Source organism: Toxorhynchites rutilus, chromosome 2 (assembly GCF_029784135.1).
Source record: "Toxorhynchites rutilus septentrionalis strain SRP chromosome 2, ASM2978413v1, whole genome shotgun sequence".
Classification (NCBI taxonomy): domain Eukaryota; kingdom Metazoa; phylum Arthropoda; class Insecta; order Diptera; family Culicidae; genus Toxorhynchites; species Toxorhynchites rutilus.
Genome location: NC_073745.1, coordinates 58782890 through 58799830, shown reverse-complemented (window position 1 = coordinate 58799830; position 16941 = coordinate 58782890). Strand labels below are relative to the sequence as shown.

General features: G+C 38.5%; 1 protein-coding gene across 4 annotated transcripts in view; it reads right to left on the bottom strand.

The window, feature by feature from the left end:
- Positions 1-16941, bottom strand: part of LOC129767798 (IQ motif and SEC7 domain-containing protein 1) — a 424090-nt gene that overhangs the window by 32536 nt on the left and 374613 nt on the right. For all 4 annotated transcript variants that reach the window (XM_055768999.1, XM_055768998.1, XM_055769003.1 and 1 more), the window contains one exon: positions 14766-15170. In XM_055768999.1, coding sequence (XP_055624974.1) covers positions 14766-15170 — 405 coding nt within the window. The remainder of the gene's footprint in view (positions 1-14765; positions 15171-16941) is intronic.

Here is a 16941-nt window from a genome sequence, read left to right as displayed (position 1 = left end):
TCACGGGAACACCAAGCCAAATGCGTAAATGGGTGCGAATATTCCTTCGCTCGAACGCATTCACACGCAAACAATTTTTCACGACTGTTCCATGCGAAAGCAGAACAGAAACTGGTGCGAGTACAAGTACTCACGCCTTGTATGTGTCCGCTATGGTTTCCCAAACACTAATGCAAACGAGCAAAACAAATCAAAGCTTGCATGTATTCGCTATGACGGTTTCTCCAGGTGCCTAGATTTTGCGTCCGTGTTCGGGAACACATTGCGATCACCAATCATCATTGCATTGGAAAGATTGACAGCTAGATTGTTATGATTTGAGTAGCTTGCTTTCAAAGCAATTTTTAAGCTATTGAAACGATTTTTTGATTATTATATCACTCCATTCAGCCGGTAAAAAAGTATCAACAACAACTTGCAGTCCAGCATCACTCTCTCGTTTTCGAAACTTTGAACTTACACCCCGGTATAGAAATGAAAGACGTAGTCCTACTTTTTTTTGACTCGATTATATACAGGATTCGATTATATACAGTGATCTTTTCACTGTATATAATCGAGTCCGCCCTGTATGTTAAACCACTTTTTTATCAATACGATAGTTTAAGCTCAAAATATAACGTTTTAAAGTTGGTAGACCTAGGGGGTTTTTCATGTCCTTGTCCTTGAAGTGTTTCGAGTGAGAAAACTGATTGAACTACAAAAACTTCAAGTGGGTTTTCCGGCCACTGCTTTCCAACGAAATAGTTGTTTTCTTGCGTAGTTTCTCGTAGTTTTCTCGTCAGCGGAGTTGTGAGATACTTTTACAGCGAACGATGAAATGTATTGTCTAACTAGGTCAACTACTGTTCTTAGCTTGAGGTTTCCGGGAAATGATTTGCCTCTCAAATCATTGAAGTAATGTCGGAACATTTTACCCGTAAGTATTTCCTCTGAATGGTTTACCTAATCCATCGGAGGTATTTCCTTTCCGATGACGTTTGATCGACCAAGTTTTGCAAGTATCAGTCTTGTTCGCTTGTATTTTCAACCTAGCAAACCTATATGCAAGTGCAATCCGCTCCGTTCACAGCTGGAACATCGTTTCCCTTCTCTATTTTAGTACACCGTTCCATTGACTCTTGCCCTATTTATGACTTCAGCATTGTTATTTCGCTGTCCGCAGAACACCACGCTTACATTTCATGGTCATGTTCGGGTCCCATTCCGAATCAGAAGACATTCCGATTAAATTGAGTATGAGGTTCCTCAAACAAACGAATATTTGCAGCCCTGATTAAAAGGTTTTCTGAAATATTGATAGTCGATGTAGCTACCAAGGGCTCAAAAACTACCAAAACATCAATTTTGATAAAAGTGGCGTTTATGAGGTTCATCGAACAAATGATTCAATTACAGGTCGTTTCTAGTACAACACTAAATAGTGCCTCGGTATGTCCAATCAGAGGCAAATCACTGTAGTACTTACAAACACGCAGAGATAGCAAATCAACCGCGAAAAAAAAATTTGAACTTACAATAAAAATATGGAGACTTTTAATGAATTCATCACTAAGAAGCTTAGAATCGCAAATACCATCTTGTCTCATGTGATAAACAAGCGTCATACGAGCGTCCCTCTAAGAAGTTCGGAACTATATGTTATAAAGTACAGAAGGCACCAAAACGAAATGAGAAACAAAATGCCACCTCAAATCTAAATCCATGCCCGGAAACTCTACACACAATTTTACACAAATCTCATTATCGCCTTCTTCGGATAACTTCATCTGGTTCCAGGCAGAAGTTGCTATATATAACGTATTTCCGTATTTTACAGAGGGAAAAGTGTATGAGATCGCGATTCAAAGATCAAAAGCAGATAGCATTGGGGTATTCAGGCTAGACACGGAGACACCGAATCACCAAGAAGATGTCATGACTGAATTAGTCAGTGGTCCCCCGTATCATTGGTCCCCTGCATAATGCTCTTCAATCAACCCGTTTCCTAAGCACCGAAGCTTGTAGTTGTCCTGCTTGAATTGAGGGCCTTCAAAACAAACATTACAGATATGTTTGATAATTTCATTTACTTGTTGAATTCTGATCCCTGCGACGTTTCCAGTCAATGTTAATGCCTGAAATGAGCTTTGTGGAAGTCCCCGAGCACTACACTTCAGTAGAGTTTTTCTATATCCATTCAGCAGTCGGCTCGGCCCTGCCTGTCGAAGTGGTTCAGAGGTCTTCCAAGCCAAATAGGCAGCCACCGCAAGTCATCAGCATCGTCAGTACTGGAGTATCCGTCAATTTTCCAGAATGTAAGAGGATATCGGACAAAGTCTGACTTGATGACGTTATACCACCAATCATGCTGTGAGGACCGCTCTGTATTGACGAGCACTCATAAATGGATATTTACGGCGGTGTTCTTGTCGCTGCGAATAGCATTCCATCTAGTCTGTTTTCGATTAACGAAGACAGTATTGAGCATGTGCGGGCGTAGGTTGTATGTTGCAATGTGAGCTTGTCATTGGCGTTGTGTACATTTCTCCGGATGAGGCGGCCGATGTACAACTGAATAATCGCATCATCAGCCTTAATAGAATCTGTAGTCTCATATTTCAGGTATGATCCAATTGCAGCAATTGCAACGAACCGCCTAACTATTGATGAAGTTGACGATCTTTCTAATTAAAACTTGTCTTTTAATGACAAGGCTTTGTTAGAGTTCGATGAGGGTGCCTAAAGTGGATGATGATCATACCGAGACGCCGATCTAGAGTAATCCTCGGTACACGACTCGAACGTTGGACGAATTCGAAGCAGTGATTCAGTACAAACGTCCAGAATTATTGGCTAAGGCGTCCTGTTCCGCCAGGACAATGTAAGGCCTCATGCCTGTCTTTGGAGTTCGATTGGAATGGGCTATCCTACTCGCTGTACTAACTGGATATTCTAACTTCAGATCAACACTTGTTCTGGTCTTCGCAAAAAATATTTATGGGCAGGAACTTTGGACATACCAGATTTTCGAAAAAAAGGCTTTACAGTAATTTACATTTAATACGACATTTTGCTAATTGGACAGACCTGTAGTGCGACACGTTTAATTGGACATTTTTAACCTCTAATTGGAAATTTTTGTAAACATCGTGTTCGGGGCCCAAAATATAGCCCCACATTGAAAATCGCCACCAGACCTCGACACTGTACCACTCTCATCGAAAATGTCCAATTACAAAATCGCCACTAATGTGACACTGAGTGGTGCCTCGGCATGTTGCATTAAATGTAAATTACTGTATAGTTGAATAAAGAAATAAAGTTGAAAAAATTCCTATGGAAACGACGTTTTTATTCTTTTTCCTAAAAATGGCACAACTTTTACAAGGAAAGTATATGGAGTGCTTACACAACACTCGAGTGCCTTGAGTTAAAATTCAATACAAATCGATTCATTGGCAAAAGTCTTTCAAAACAAGCCGTCCTTCAAAAAAAGCCTTCACCAGACAATGGAAGAACTCATGTTAGTCGCGAGACATACGATATCGTATATTACCGTCATAGTCATGAATGTTATTTATGACCATGGTAATTCCCAAGAACTGGAATTAGGTATATCGATCACGATCACATAATCACATTTTACGCAAGGATCCAGGTTCAAAACTGTATAAAGTACAACTCATTCAAAAAATGAAACCGAATGACCTGTCACAGCGTCGAAATAATGGTCCAATTAAGAGGCGTGGTGAGTGTGGTGAGCAACTTAGCTCCCGTTTTGAATTGAACCTTTCGCATTAACCAAACGTAGCGCGACTAGCATCTGAATGAAATTAGGTTCAAAAAGTAATTGGCAGACACCAATTTATCGGTTCAATGCCAATCTCATATACTTTTGGCATTCTATGTGTGTTTCATTTTAAATACGAAATGTACAACCTACCCAAGCTCAAGCTCAAGTTGTATGTGTGTTTAATTTTAAAATGAAAAAATCAAAACTGAGCACCTAAACCTAATTGAATATATTTGAAACTTTTTTAAGGAAGGCTTGTTCATGAAATTCGTGCCAGATGTATTAATATGAAACCGAAATATTCAAAATATCAGAAGATCGGCCAGGGAAATGTAGAGTTGGGATCAACTATCGTATGCGGCTTATTCATTAGATTGGGCTCCTTATGGTAACCATTTATTTTTCTCGGTATTCTCATTGAAATGTACGAAAGGGCCTTGTTGACTGGTTTGACTAAAAAAACAAAGAACACTTTTGGCGCCGCATTCATAAATTACTTAACAGGTGGAAAAAACGTGCAGCTTCCAATGATCATTACTTTGAATGAAATATTTCAAATCATTCGGGAACAATAAACGTATATTTTCAATGCAAAAAACCGTTCCATATTTAACACCTTGACGGCCATGGTGTTTTGGCTAAACTGTTCGTAAAAACCTGGAGGGTCCAATGGTTGATTTTTATACTAGATGGTGCCTGAAACCCATCTAGCATAAAATTTCATCCCCATCTGCCACATAAGGGTAAAAACTACCCGTGTGTAGTACTGCACACGCGGCCCCAACTCAAGGTAAACGAGTAAAATATCGATAAAAATCATTATAAAACAATCGATTTTTTCGAAATTATATTTTTTATAACATTATTTCAAACTCGTGTCTTCTATTAAAACAATCCAGACATAAAAACTTTCGGGAGCATTTCGGGCAGTGATAAATTGTAACTGGTAGAATAATACAAGCAGTGGTGCCAAACTATGAGATCGAAGTGTCCTACTCTGTATTGAGGCCAGTAGAAAATGAAAAACACATTAGTTTTAACGTAAAACGTGTACTCTAGCGCACAAGTTTGAAACTTTGAAAGATTTCGCGTGTGCGTGCTGCACCCATGGCCCCAGCGGAATAATTTTTGAGTGTTAAACACCGACAATTAATCTTTTATAGTAATTAAAAAACAACTTGGAATATCACACGCGTTGAATGTACATTCTGTAAGCATCATAACAGTATCAATATGAAACTATTTTTAAAAAAATACAAAACACCGTCCGAACACACCAACTTTCAACATCGCACCCAGTGACGGTCACTTTTTGTTTACATCTCATCAGTAGTTCTCATTACGTTCTCCTTTTTTGTGTTTTTTTTCGGTCCCCGGTGGTGTGTAATACTACTACTGGGTGCTGTAGATCACTTCATAAAATCTTGATTCATCTCCTGCTTTCCCACCGCCACCAAGCGGACCACAACAAGCGGAACTGGATGAGAAATTCAGTATTCTGTAAACACATCTCCTGCCAGTCGAAGACGCAACGCAGAACAGCGGCTGACGTGTGGGCGCGGCTAGGAGACCCAACAGCCCGACTCGTTGTGGAGTCTGTGATTTTGAGTGCTGGGATTAATTTCTCACTTTCACCACCACGGTGGGCGCGGGGGATCGGTAACGTTCCGCTCCTCTTGTGCGCTTGATTTTCCGGGTTTTGTGAAGTGCGGGCAATGACACGTGAGATTTTTTTCTGGTTCTGTTTATGCTCTCAACGAATCCACAAGTTTTGGTTTGGCAGATGCGTCGAATCGTCGTGGGAAATCTAGAGGGGGTTTGGATTCACCAAAATCATCCCATTTCTTTTGGCTGGTTGGTGGCGACAGATAGACAGCCAACAGTCTTTTTATCGCCATTTAATTCCGGGCACGTTTTCCATTTGGCGAAGAAAGGACGGTCGGACCATTCTTTTTTCTCGAAAGGAAGTGATTTATTGGATGAAGGAGATTTTCAATGAAATCTCTTGGGGAATGCGGAAAGATTTTTATGAAGAGATCACTGATGACGAACTGTAACTGGGTTAAAATAAACCGTGGAATCTGATGCGTGTCTGTCATCGAGTACCGATTCGATGTTCTTCAATGTTTTTAGTTATAGACAGATCTGTTTTGCGCAAATTATGCAATATATTTCCGTTCTGGGATATATAGATGGCACTACTGAATGACAAATCGAACTAAATAGTACTTGGATTCAAAAGATGTGAAAATTACTGACAATCTGATGTGATTTCAGTGATGCCAATTGCCTGATTGAGTCCAGTAAACCCCAAAACCATAGCATTTCAATGCGATTTTTAACAACCCAACCCGTTTAATTTTATTCAACTCATTTCGTGAATATCAAACTCATTTGCAAACGTCACAATTCTGGCACTGATATCCAAAATGAGTACGCGATCCAAAACAAAACCAGTCGTTATGCACGATATATTTTCATCCGCCGTTCAATTGTCCGTTGGGGCAACAACAAAAAAAAAATACGATGAAATACGTTATCTGATCTGCATTCGTTGGTTTCCTCTCGTTCGGAAATGGGTTTCTGTCTCGTAACACAATTCGCTGGATGATGATGTACAGAGAGTTGGTTCACTTTTAGGTCTATTATCTCGCCCACAAGCGGAGTGTTAAAACAAGCGAAAAAAATCAGTATAGTTAGCATGACAATTGGTAACGAAACAGTTGGTCGTTTTTGCCAACTGAACGGAGTATATCTTCCATTCTATAGATGATGGACAAAAATCGAGATCCTTGTTCCGTGTATGTCGCTGAAATGGGTGCGATATACTATGCTCTAGGGATCATTGAAACACTGCCCATCGACCATTATTTTATTTTTTCAGACAGTCTCAGCTCAATAGAGGCAATCCGTTGATAAACGCTCATCTTATTTCCTAACAAGAATAAGACAACTATTGAGTGTTTTGGTCGAAAAATTATTCAAGATTAGCTTAGCATGGGTTCCCTCTCATTGCTCGATTCCGGGGAATGAGAAGGCGGACTCGCTAGCTAAGGTGGGTGTTTCAGAAGGCACACTTTTTGAAAGGCAAATTGCTTATAACGAATTTTTTCACATTCCTCGTCAGCACACGCTCGTTAGTTGGCAGCGCATGTGGAGTGAAGATGAGTTCGGTCGTTGGTTACATACGATTATCCCTAAGGTCTCGACGAGTGCATGGTTCAAGGGATTGAATGTAGGTCGTGATTTCATTCGCGTGATATCTCGGCTTATGTCCAATCACTACAACCTAAACGCGCATCTCTATCGCATTGGGCTCGCAGCAAACAATCCTTGTGATTGTGGCGATGGCTACCACGACATCGAGCATGTTGTCTGGTCGTGTATCCGGTTCCATGCTGCTCGCTCTCAGCTCTCTAGAGCACTGAGAGCACAAGGCAGAAAATCGGATATCCTCGTCCGGGATATCTTAGGTAGCCGTGATCCTGATCTTCTGCTTCATCTATACCTGTTCCTCAGGAACGCCGATGTCAACGTTTAATGATGTTTCCTTCGTTGTGTCCCCGTTTTATATCCCTCCTATCCGATCGATAAACTTTTACTTAGTCGCGGCAATACATACACACACTCTTTACAGATACACGGGCCAAAGGTTGTGCAGTCCACTGATCATTCAACAAGAGCCAAAGGTTGTAATAATAATTTCATGAATGGTATATATATTGACTCACTTTTGCTGTTTATGACAAAATAATATCTTTATAAAGATAATAAATTGATTTAAGAATGTATTACACTTGGTTCGCTGTGGTTGAACGGAATTTTGAAAAATGCAGATCAGCGCTTCTACACTTCATTGCAGCCCGTAGGTTGTCTTACTTACCAGATCCCGACGAAATTTGATTCAAGGAGCTGTCCGAAGCACAAAAATCTGTTGAAGATTAGGATCTGCCTTCTTGGAGAAAACGATCACTATCGTCCGATGCCATATTGTGGGTTTATGGTTCGCTTTGGTTGAATACAATTTCGTTTTTTTACAGTCTACTATACAGAATTTTTGTTTTTGAACTGTTGTCAATTATCCGAATGACATGGTCATTTTACAGTCGATAGATTATTATTTTCTGCATCTAATGGTGTAAGTCTAAGAATAAGACAACTATTGAGTGTTTGGGCGAAAAATTATTCAAGATTACCTTAGCATGGGTTCCCTCTCATTGTTCGATTCCGGGGAATGAGAAAGCGGACTCGCTAGCTAAGGTGGGCGCTCTAGAAGGCACACTTTTTGAAAGGAAAATTGCTTATAATGAATTTTTCCACATTCTTCGTCAGTACACGCTCGTAAGTTGGCAGCGCATGTGGAGTGGAGATGAGTTCGGTCGTTAGTTACACACGATTATCCCTAAGGTCTCGACGAGTGCATGGTTCAAGGGATTGAATGTAGGTCGTGATTTCATTCGCGTGATATCTCGGCTTATGTCCAATCACTACAACCTAAACGCGCATCTCTATCGCATTGGGCTCGCAGCAAACAATCTTTGTGATTGTGGCGATGGCTACCACGACATCGAGCATGTTGTCTGGTCGTGTATCCGGTTCCATGCTGCTCGCTCTCAGCTCTCTAGAGCACTGAGAGCACAAGGCAGAAAATCGGATATCCTCGTCCGGGATATCTTAGGTAGCCGTGATCCTGATCTTCTGCTTCATCTATACCTGTTACTCAGGAACGCCGATGTCAACGTTTAATGATGTTTCCTTCGTTGTGTCCCCATTTTATATCCCTCCTATACGATCGATAAACTTTTACTTAGTCGTGGCAATACATACACACACTCTTTACAGATACACGGGCCAAAGGTTGTGCAGTCCACTGATCATTCAACAAGAGCCAAAGGTTGTACCGCTCATGACAACTCTACACGAACTGATGATTACGCCGGCTAGTGACCATTCTATCCTGGATTCCTCGAGTCGAGAAAGACGCACCACGCTAGATATGAGGTACAGACTAGGGGGGCGTTGCTGATTAATGGTCAGCTGCATCCCAATAGGAAGTATCCCGTGTCGGGCACACGTACAGAGCATTGGAGACAGCAACATCCCAATTACGAAAACACTTGTAATACTAACCTCGAGCCAACCGCGAGTAATCGGTTACATATTACTAACATAGATAATAAGAAAATTTGTCAAAGTATTGGACTCCCGGCCCCGTGAGGCTAACGCCATATGAGCCTTGAAAAAAATATATATTTTGGAAAAAAAAAAATCGAGACATGCGGAATTGTGTCAACTTTTCAAAAAGTGTACTTATTGAAGTGCAAGTGATTTTATGCATAATCTTAAGGAAAAACTCAAAAAAACATATAGTTTTTTCCCAGCTTTAAAAAAACAACATTAAGCTCAATTGTCCCATGTTGATATTCTATTCATAACTGTCCCACCATGTATTTTTTGTAGATCCATATTGAATAAATCGGTTCAAGTACAAGAATTTCATGTCACACTTTCTGCAGAGCTAATGCACACATTTCTGGTTTGGAAGAACGAACTAATTTTCAAACAAATAAGAAAAAGTTTACCAGAACACGTGTACACCTTGTTAGAGAATGCCTAATAACAATGAGATATATATTCTGCGAAGGTGTTGCAGATCACTCGTTTCTTCATAAAACGATGTTTCTATGCATAATCTTTCGGAAAAACACAAAAAAAATATTGTTTGTTCCCAGTATATCAAACAACAACATCAATTTCAATCGTCCCATGTAGATATTCTAGGCATAACAGTCCCACCATTAATTTTTAAACCCGTAATCAAGCATGATTGATTCAGTGAGGGGATCTCATCACATTTCATTAAACAATAGTATAGTGCTTATAAAAAAACCCGGTGTATTGCTAAATTGAACTGCTTAAAGCTTTTGGTAGACAAATATACGAGAAAACTTTGATTACGTTTTTCTCAGTTGCTGATTTTGGAACATGGGACAACTATGCGTAGAACGGCAGTACAGGTCGGACTCGATTATATACAAACTCGATTACATACAGTTTGGAAAAATATTTTGTTTTATATTTCAACTTATTTCAAGAAGAAATGTAACCTCTCAACGTTAAGTGAAATTTAAGTGGCTATTAAATGTACAGTGGGGTAAAAATCGCGATCTTTGAAGATTTTTCTTTATTTTTCACCAGGAATAGTTTATATCGTTATTGCAGCCAAATAAAATAAATAGAAGTTGGATGTCAAAGAACAAATTGTAGAACTTCAATTTAATTGATAGAAACAATCTAGTTCAACATTAACTTTTAGAATAAAATTAATCATAACACATTAAAAATTATAAACTTTTAAGTTTTTCACTTCCGAAATGTTAATAAAATGAACTAATTTAGATGTTGAAGGGTTTTTTTTCATAAAACATGATCGTCTATCACTTCCTGAGAGAATCTGGATAAATTTATTTTATTCATGTGAGAAAGGTGTTTTCTGACTTTAAGGGGATGAGTCAAAAAACAGATTCCTCTTTTAAATTCAAAAGACGAAAAGTACATGCTAAGAAAAGGAATAAATTTTTTTTTTGACTCGATTATATACAGTGAAAAGAAATCAGAAACGGTATATAATCGACTCCGCCCTGTATTATGTAACATTAAATCATCTTTCCTTTAGAAATATTAAAATAAGTAGTCGTTGCAGATCATTGCACTGAATTTTTTTATACACAACGAAGTATTTTCGAAAGTTTTTGTTTTTTTTCAAATATTACACGATGTTGAATTTTAGGGGAAAATGACAAAAAATGGTCCAGTGGTTGACAAGTTTTGAAAAATTGCGATTTCCAGTCTACATCAAAGTTCCTCACCTTCGCTAAGGGACGATCCTGCCAAATGTACGAAAAAATAGTATTTTTATGGTTTGTCAAGAATGAATCATGAACCATAAATCGACAATTTTCTGTTGCTTGTACAAAACCACGTGAGTGTATTTCCAGGGCCATTCAATCTGAAGCGGCTAGAGAGTTAATTTAAAATAAAAAGATGCGATCGGCCTTCATCGTGTTCAAATTTCTTCAATTTCTGAGAATGAAATATTAGTATTCCTTTCTTATCTCGAAGATAAACTTTATGGCTTATGCAGCATCATCGTCTTATTTATTAATGAATTTCAGCGAAAACTGCAAAAGGCAATATGCATGCTTGAGCCTTTATTAAAAATTAAAGAGCTCCAAAAGACAATGGATAACATCATCGGCAATGACCGTGAAACAATTATTTTTTTGCGCGGATACGAACATAAATTGATAGCGATGGTACCGTTTTGTCTCAAATTCTGAACACTTGAGCTTTGATGGCCATTAAACAGTGTCTCATTACTCAAATTGGTACTTTTTCGCGAAATTAATTTGATTTTTGGATACAATAGAGCCTTCTTATTTATTTGACTTAAAAACAATTGATTTACAAATATATTTTCATGGTGAAAAACTAAATATTACATTAATCACATTTGTCTCAAATTCCGAACACCATTTATGTCACTGAGTCGTATTCCGAACACTTTTGTCTCAAATTCCGAACAGCAAAAAGGCATTTGTTTAAAAAATTCATAACTTTTGAATTACTGGACCGATTCAGATGATCGATATATCAAATTAAAGCGAATAAGCTAGTCTTTTGTGGCGTTTGCGTTTGCGTTTTTAAAAAACATATCCAAAAATCAGAGGTGTGTTTTTTTATCGTTTTTAAGTTATTATTTTTCAAGGTTAACATGGTTTAGTCTTCGTTCGATATTCCTATGCGACTAGACGAGTTCTATGCGAATAGGACACCATTTTTTTTGCAAGTTCAATATTTTTTCGGAGAACCACTATATCGAGTTAGCACGGAATGGCTGTGTAATCAAGTTCGACCTGTTACTTCAGGACCCCGGTTTTATTATTGTGGTTTTAGTTGAAAACCTGGCTAAGAAAATCAATGTTACTCTCGTTGGTTTGCACCTGCGACCTGCGTTCTGCAAGGAAAAACTTGCAAACATTTGTTAAAAAATTGTGTTTTTATATTGTTGCTCCAGAATTGGATTGTCCTTGTACACCAATTTGTGAATTATCGCTGTAATTGTGTTCAAACAATTTCTTTCGGGATTCGATTCATGCGTCGGAACTTGATTCAAATTACGAACACTACTTTAACGCTAATGTTAATAAAGGTTTCTGCATAATTTTTTTTAACAATTTATAGTAAATTCGTACCGAGATTCTTACCGAACGAACATATAAACAGTTAAAATAGTTTTAACTACAAAAATTGAAAAATTCGCGATGCTTGTTTTCTGCGGAATTTGCTAATGCAAACATTTTATCACTGGTTTTCGATAGTCATTTTTTTTTTGTAAATGTTTAGTATTATAAATTATAGGCAGTACAGGTCGGACTCGATTATATATAATCGCAATTTCACTTTCAACTTTAATTTTCGAATCCAATACATAATCGAATCACAAAAAAGCTATTTTCCTATTAATGTTTGACATTCATACATTAATGAAAAAATTGTTTTCTTGAGATTCGATTATGTATAGGATTTGAAAATAATTGTTGAAAAAAATGGTCGACTATATATAATCCAGTCCGACCTGTATTGATACCTGTAAATGAATTTTAAAATGAAACCTATAAATCAAAGAATGTTAGGGTTTTCATTATGCAATTATTCATAAAACTAAAGTTCAGTAAATTCTCATTTAAAAATAATGTGTTCGGGATTTGAATCAATTCCGAACTCTACTCCAATACTAATTTTAAAAAATATTTCTGCATAAAATTTCATTTTTTTCATTCATTTATTATGGTCCCTTACCTTTTCTAGCACTTAACATGAAAACAGCAAACAAAATAGTTGAAAAAACTAAAAAAATTGAAAAATTAACGATGCTTGTGTTTTGGGGAATTTGCTAACGCAAACATTTTATCATTGGTTTTGACTGTCACTTTCTTGCAAATGCTTAATATTATAAATTATAGGCTGTATCGTTACCTGTAAATGATGTGAAAATGTAGCCTATAACCCAAAGAATGTCGAGGCTCTCATTATTTAACTATTTATAACATTAAAGTTCAGTAAATTTGCATTTAAAATTAAGTGTTCGGAATTTGAATCATGCAAAGAAACTTGATTCAAATTCCGAACACTACTTCAATACTAATTTTCATGAATATTTCTGCATGAAATATCATTTTTTTTCATCCAGTTATTGTATATTCTCACCCTTTTTAGCACTTAACATGAAAAAAATGGAAAGAACCACAAAAACTGGAAAATTAACGATGCTTGTTTTTTACCCAATTTGCTAACGCAAGGATTTTATCTTTGGATTTGACTGTCCCTTTTTTGCGAATGTTTAATATTTCAAATTATAGGCTATATCAATGCCTGTTAATGATGTTAAAATGTAGCTTATACCTCAAATAATGTCAGGGCTTTCATTATTCAATTATTTATAACATTAAAGTGTAGTAAATTTACATTTGAAAATGAAGTGTTCGGAATTTGAAACTGTTCGGAATATGAGACAAAACGGTATCAAAACGGAACGAAGAACATCAACAAATTGCTTGTTTACAGTCTAATCTATCAACGACACACATCATCACATAACTGGTCAATTGGCCTTCGCGAATGTCACTCCTCCTACACGACATTTACTGGAACACTTCATTTCTTGGCAAAAACCATCTGTTATTTACGTCCTTCGCGACATTCGGCAATCAATATATCCAACAACAACACACAACCTTCACGGTTCGTCTTATTTAATTACCTCCAATTAATCGGAGCGCACAGCAAGAGTGCAATGTGTCACTGCGCACGCCTTCGTTTGATCTTTGTCACTCGTTTTTTTTTTTCTTCAAAATACTCCCTTCGACAATTGGATCAGCAAACACCGACTCCTCTTCTCACCAAAAAGGCTGACACATGGCGGCAGTGATTCTTCCCGAACAATCGTCGCACAATTTAGCTCGAAGACTTGTGCCGATTTGGACTGAGTTTTGTTCGCGCGAGCTATCGGAATAACACATTTGCACACACAGTTGTTATCAGCATCTGGAAGGCGTCCCAGACGCGTTTTTGAACAACGATGGTAAAGTGACTCTGTTTTGCCCCCCGCCTTTGGAATCATCTACTGGGAGCCCAATGTCTCCGATCGGACCGTGAACATGTGTGGCGCGCATTTAATCTGCTTGCGGGGCGCGGGCGAAACACACTTGCTTGTTTACATCCCTGTTTGCGCAGACGTCGGGTCCGGACGACAAATAACAGTTTGCGCGTTCGCGCGTTGACGACACACGCGGCTAGCTGGTTAGGCTGGCAACAAACACTATTTATTGATTCGCCAAAAAAAAAATCGGCGAAGTTTGAAGTGGTTCGAATAGAAAAAAAAAAGCTTTACGAGGGGGCGTAAATCTAAAACGTTCTGCTGCCGCACACAAAGGCGCGCGCCGCTCGTTTCACAAGTAGGTGTCGCTAGGCGGCAGCAAAGGGAAGCACAGAGGAGAATTTATGGGCAATCAATTTGGGTATTTTATTGTTTCACTTCTGCTGCGCGAACAGGCGTAGGGTTACTGGCCCCTGGGTGAACTCCGGCCACCACCAATAAATGGATGCTTTAGGAGAAAAATGAATTATAATCCCACAAACAAGCGGTGGAGGATCATATTTCTCCGATGCCAGCAAACAAGCAAATTGACACAAATTGCACTTGCAGAGTGAGTGATCCTATTAGAGTGCGGTGGCAACTTCACCCCGGCATTAATTAGCGGTTATGCGACGAAATGGCAGTGGGCACTTTTGCGCTCGCCAATTTCTGGAGGCTTGCCATGCTTGCAGCGGGCTGGTTTGTTTTCCAATTGGATTAGTGATCCGCGCATGGTGGTTATGCCACCAGAACGGCAAGGAAAATAAGGGCAATCGATGTGACAACACTTACGCATTCTGGACACGGGTCCTCTTGAGCACCTCGCCGTTGCTGCGGATCGATCCCTTCTTGTGCAAGGTCGGCGTGGCAATCGTCTGGTGACCCGCCGCCACCGCTCCCAGCTGGTGGTGGTAGCTGTTGTTCTGGTGGTGATGGTGATAGGCAAGATGTTGGGGCGACACATAGTGCTGGTGCTGCGTTTGGGTGGAGCTCACGGTCGCTGGTGGCAGATACACGTAACCGCCGGCGGCAGTGACCACTGCGCCGCCGCTACCTCCGGCGGATCCACACAGGCTACCGCTGGCATTACTGCTGCTGGCAGCACTGACCAGGATACCACCGCTGCTGCTGCCACTCCCGGGATGGTGATGATGTGTCGAGTAAATCTGGGCCGGACGATCAATCTTCTGTGGAAAGCTACAGAAAGAGAAACAAAGAAAAGCAAAGAAAAAAAAGGATGATTAAAACTTGTTGGCCATGAAAAAAGGAGCAGATGTTTTGTGTGGCAGGATTTATCCTCTTTCACCGGCGATGGAGAAGAGCACAACAAATGTACGAAGCAATTGTATGAAAGAAAAAGGAGAGACCGAAAGGGCATTGAAAAATGAAAACTGATACATGAATGCAATTATAAATCAGGTTCTTCTACTCAGGATGCAGTGCCTGGATTTTTCTTTCTTGCTTCATTCTACGGATCTTCTCAGGGAACAGCTCAACAGTTGATTTCGCGGGAAATAGAACATCTGTTCGGATAGTTGAACACAAAGCATGGACTGCGCAAACACAGTCGAGCGCACATTGTATTCTAAAATCGTGATAAATGTGTAGGCCGAAAAGTTTTTTCACCACATTTGAACTCAAATCACCACAATTACAGGTAGAGAAATAAGGGTTCTATTTATATATATATATTTTTTTTATTTCTCATACCTATTTTCGAAAAAAAATGTATAATAATTTTGAGTTAGTTTTTTTAGAAGAAAAATGTAAAAAAAGGATTGCGAGAGGGGCGGGATGGTTCTATAAGCATTTTGTATGTTTGCTGTAAAACATTATATAATGGTTCGGGACATGTCAACGTACAAAAACGTATTTTTTGTGGCCATTACTACGATTTTTGAAATTTTAAAATAAACAAAAATCTAAATTCCTAAATCTATGTGCAATGTGTTTCGCAAACTTATACCTTTTCATTGTGTTCAGTGAAGAAGCTTGAAAAAGAAAGCGCAAGACAGAAAAGAAGGAATGAAACGCATCGAACATTTTATCTTTAGAATGATTTGCAGTATATAATTTAAGCCCTTTTGCTATTTTCATATTTTTCACTGGCAAAGAAAGGCAAGAAAACACAGATCAAGAGAAGAACCAGAAAAAAAAAGGGAAAAAACAACAAGATAGGGAAAACAGATTAAATTTCATAGAAACAAGAAAAACGAAAGCCAACCTGCCTATGTAAGAGTTTCTATTTTTCAATAGACGACTAAAAGAAAGTTCAGAAACGCTCAATATTTTCTGTTCATTTTGTTCTGTCATGTCTTTTCTTTGCTTGTCCCTTTTACTCTCCGATTTCGGTTAGGTTTTCTCTTTTTTTTTCATATAGGCAAAAAAGAAACAAACAAGGGAAAAGTGATGAAGATCAAAAGAAATCAAAAAGAAAAATACGGAATGAAAAGAATAGACAAAGAGATACATGTCTGATTTATATGAAAGAGAAACACAGCGATTATTTTGACTGTAAGAAACCTAGCTATATAAAATGTTCAAAGACAAAAAAAAACAGAAAATAAATAAAAATATAGGAGGTTGTGTCCAAGATACGACCGCATTGTTGACGTAGAACTACGCTGTTATTTTATATAAGTCGCTTGTTTATAGCTTCGGAGATTATTCTATAATGCTGTGAAATTTTAGAAACAACTGCTTAGTAGAATAATCTCTGGAATGGTTTTTTCATTGTAGAATCAGTTGACGATAATTGATTGATGATTCATTCTTGCCCTCGCAAAACAATACACTAGCTGATCGCAATTTATTTCATGTCAATGCATTGAAAATTTACCTCGAATGCTATTCCGGTGGCCTTTTTCGCAATTGACATAGACTCGGCTACAGTCGATTAAATACATGTTGCACCAGTACCATTATTCCACATCTCATAACTACATAAATATATCGTTGGCACCGCATG